Consider the following 3,469-nt stretch of genomic DNA (forward strand, 5'->3'; position numbering starts at 1 on the left):
TGCCAGAATAACCAACAAATCCCTCTTCGAGAAAGAATAGCCCGAATGCTCCTTAGCATTGAGTGTGGTGAGACTGTCTCATTCACTTTGGGTATAATATCAGGACAGACCCGTTACGTAGAAAAGGACATTATGCTTGGAATATGGTCAGTGAATTAAAAAAAAAAAAGAGGTCATCAGTGAGATGAATTAATACAGTGGCTATAACATGAGTTCAAACATGAGAGCAATTTGGGGGATAATGGAGGACCAAGCAGTGTTTCACTCTGTTGTAGATAGGATAACTATGAGCTAGAGTCAACCCCAGGGCAGCTAACAACAAACTGTACAACAACCATCATAGGAGATCATTACCTGAACAAACAAAGCAATGATGGCAATTCCATGTGGTTTTCCCACAGCCTCATCAATGCTGCCAAACAGGGTAGAGTTCCAGTGGATTAGATGGAGCTGAAAGAAAATGATGATAGGTATTAGTGTATTGTAATATATAAAAACAAGCACGTATCTCTCAACTTCATCAAAACTATAATTGTGCAGATTCAATGCTATATAAAAGTATCACAGAAATTAGTTGTCCAGTCAAGTCTGATTTATTTTGACCCCATATGTGTCAGAGTACAACCATTCTCCATAGGGGTTTCAGTGGTTGATATTTCAGAAGTAGATGATCAGGACATTCATTCAAGACACCTCTGGGTAGATTCGAACTCCAAACTCTCCATTATCAGCCAAATATGTTAACCATATGCAGTACCCAGGGACTCCAGGAATATCAAATAGACAACAAATACAACTGTTATCTTAACATGTTCTCTGTAGAATTCCTCCTCCTCCTTCTTTTTGTCAAAACCCAATTCTCACCTTAATTGCCAATAACGCTGGTGTTAAGGAATGTGACTTATACCAGGGAACAAGTGGGCCTTCTAATCTGAGTTCCAATCAATCGCAGGATATGTGGATCTTGGGCTGATTTTCTCAAGTTGGGGAAAGACGCTGTGGAGGCTCAGAGTTGAATATGTGCTCTCTTTGTGGTCTCCAGTTCTTCTTCTGCTTCTTCTCTCCATTCACATAAAATTCTGTTGTTCTATCCCATCAAATGGAGTTACACAATCATCAATGCTATCTGCTCCTCATTCCCACTCACCCCGTCTTCCTGTATCCTCAGAGAAGCATTCCTGTTACTGTTTCTATAGCTATCTGTCTTGACTTTCAAGTGCAGAACGATCTTAAGTATACAAATGATCATAGGCAAATCTAACATGATTATGTAATGAGGTAAACAGCATTAAAAGTAAAGGGAGGAAATATTAAAGAACGAGTGCATAATTATGTGGTTATCAGTACGATACTGCACCCTGTATATATCATCCTTTCCATGTGGCCCTTCTGAGAGGGGCTGTGCAATTACCTTGTAGGTGACTTTTTGTGTTTCTATTGCATCCATGACCCTTCACATTGAGTTGGTTGCATGTTTTTGAACTTCTGATACCACTTCCCATCAACACCTCACGATCACACAGACTGGTGTGCTTCTTCCATGTGGGCTTTGTTGCTTCCCTGCTTGATGGTTGCTTGTTTAATTACAAGCATCGAGACCCCAGACATTATATCTTTTGATAGTCAGGTACCATCAGATTTCTTTGCCACATTTGCTAATGTATCCATTTATTCTTCAGCAATCGTGTCGGTAAGAGTATCGTTCAATGTCACATTAGAATGAAACATTCTTGTCTGAGGCAGGATTTAAGTAGAAGCCCAAAGGCCATCTATTTCCTTGTTGCATATGTGTGTGTGTGGTTTTTTTTCTCTCCTACCCTACCCTACAATTATGCTTACCCATCATTCACATTTCAGTAATTCTTCTCAGATATAATTCATTTGTTCAAATATATCAAGAAAAGCTACCCACTTCTCGCCATCAATTTTAAACATTTACTATTCTCTGGTATACATCATTATTGGCTCCCTGTCCGCCCCCACCTCCATCCCCCAAGAACCATAAGTCCAGTCGTTATCTCCATAAGGTTGCTTATCCTGGATTATGTGTATAGCTAAACATAAAAAGATATACACATAGTCACAAGTCTAACAAGAATGACATTGAGCAAATAAATACCTCTGTTTAAAGAAAGAAAAGAACATGTTAAAAATAATCACTCTAGTGCCCACTTCTGGGGTCCCTTCTTATAGCTGAAAAGAATCAATATTTAATTAACAATTAATGGGAAGTCCAACTTACATCCTAGTGATGAACACAACCAGGGTGACCTGAAGATTTCAGACCGTTAATTACTTTTCGTAAAATGTCATTTCTCCCTCTACACAAATCCTGCTCCTCATAATTCAAGGGAACAAAACAACAGGTCAAAATATAATTACCTGGGGACACAGTCATCCCTCCAACCCTCCAACCCTCCACCCCAGCATCACCAGTCAAGAAAGGATCCAGCTATCCCAGCACCAAGCATGGAAAGCCCCAAGAATCCCCATGATGCAATAAAGAAGGGCCTGCCTAACCCCCAAGACCCAGTGGGAAGAACAACTTGGGTGTCCCAGCAAGGCGGGCCTGGTTATCATCAAGGCCCAGCAAAGAAAGCCTTGCCATTCTTTCCAACAGGGAGGATGGTCTCAGGCATCTCCACCCTTCTGGCAATGAAAATAGATCCCAAGTTCTCTGTCCCCTAACAAGGAAAGCCCTAACCATCACCACATCCCAGCAAGGAGGGACTCAACCACCCCTGAGATACTTCAAAGAAGGGCCCAAGCATGCCTGGCCCCCATCAAGGACGACTCCACCTGTCCCTAGAAAGTCCCAGTGATCCCTTAGACCCAGCAAGGAAGGGCCCTGCTGTGCCAAGACTGGACAAGGAAGGCCTCAGGTGTCCCTACCTTCTGACAAACAAGGAAGGCCCTGGATGTCCATGCCTCCTCATAAAAGAAGGGCCCAGCAATCCTAGAAGGAGGAGTCTGGGCATCAACACATCCCAGAAAGAAGGATTTGAACCATCCCTGAAATAGAACAAGGAAGACTTCAGCCATCCTGCAACCCAGAAAAGAAGGGCCTGGGCATCGCAACTGCCTGGCAATGTAGAAAAGCTCCAGCTGTCTACATCCCCCTGCAAAGAAGGCCCTGCTTATCCCAGCAACCCATCAAGAGTCAATCACCCTCATAAAACCCAGCAACCCACCCAAGATTAATAGTTATATCACAATGCCAATGAAACAGCAGTCAATTGCACACATACACAAATATATAATGTGCATATATATGTATATATATGTGTGTTTATGTACGTATGTATGTATGTATATATAGATGTGTGTGTGTATATATAGACATAAACTTCTCAACATAATCCTGACTCTAACGGTTACTCTGAAGAAAAGGCTCAGGAATTATCAGAAATATAATTCTAGAAAGGTGTTTAAATACTAACAACAGATAGATGAAAGAATTATAAAACTA

General features: G+C 41.5%; 1 protein-coding gene across 1 annotated transcript in view; it reads right to left on the minus strand.

The window, feature by feature from the left end:
• CA8 (carbonic anhydrase 8) overlaps positions 1 to 3,469 on the minus strand; it is a 202,232-nt gene that overhangs the window by 84,862 nt on the left and 113,901 nt on the right. Inside the window, exon 4 of the mRNA XM_004697578.2 lies at positions 355 to 450. Coding sequence (XP_004697635.1) covers positions 355 to 450 — 96 coding nt within the window. The remainder of the gene's footprint in view (positions 1 to 354; positions 451 to 3,469) is intronic.

This window comes from Echinops telfairi, unplaced genomic scaffold (assembly GCF_000313985.2).
Source record: "Echinops telfairi isolate 266 unplaced genomic scaffold, ASM31398v2 ScPeMD7_1;HRSCAF=3_0, whole genome shotgun sequence".
Lineage (NCBI taxonomy): Eukaryota > Metazoa > Chordata > Mammalia > Afrosoricida > Tenrecidae > Echinops > Echinops telfairi.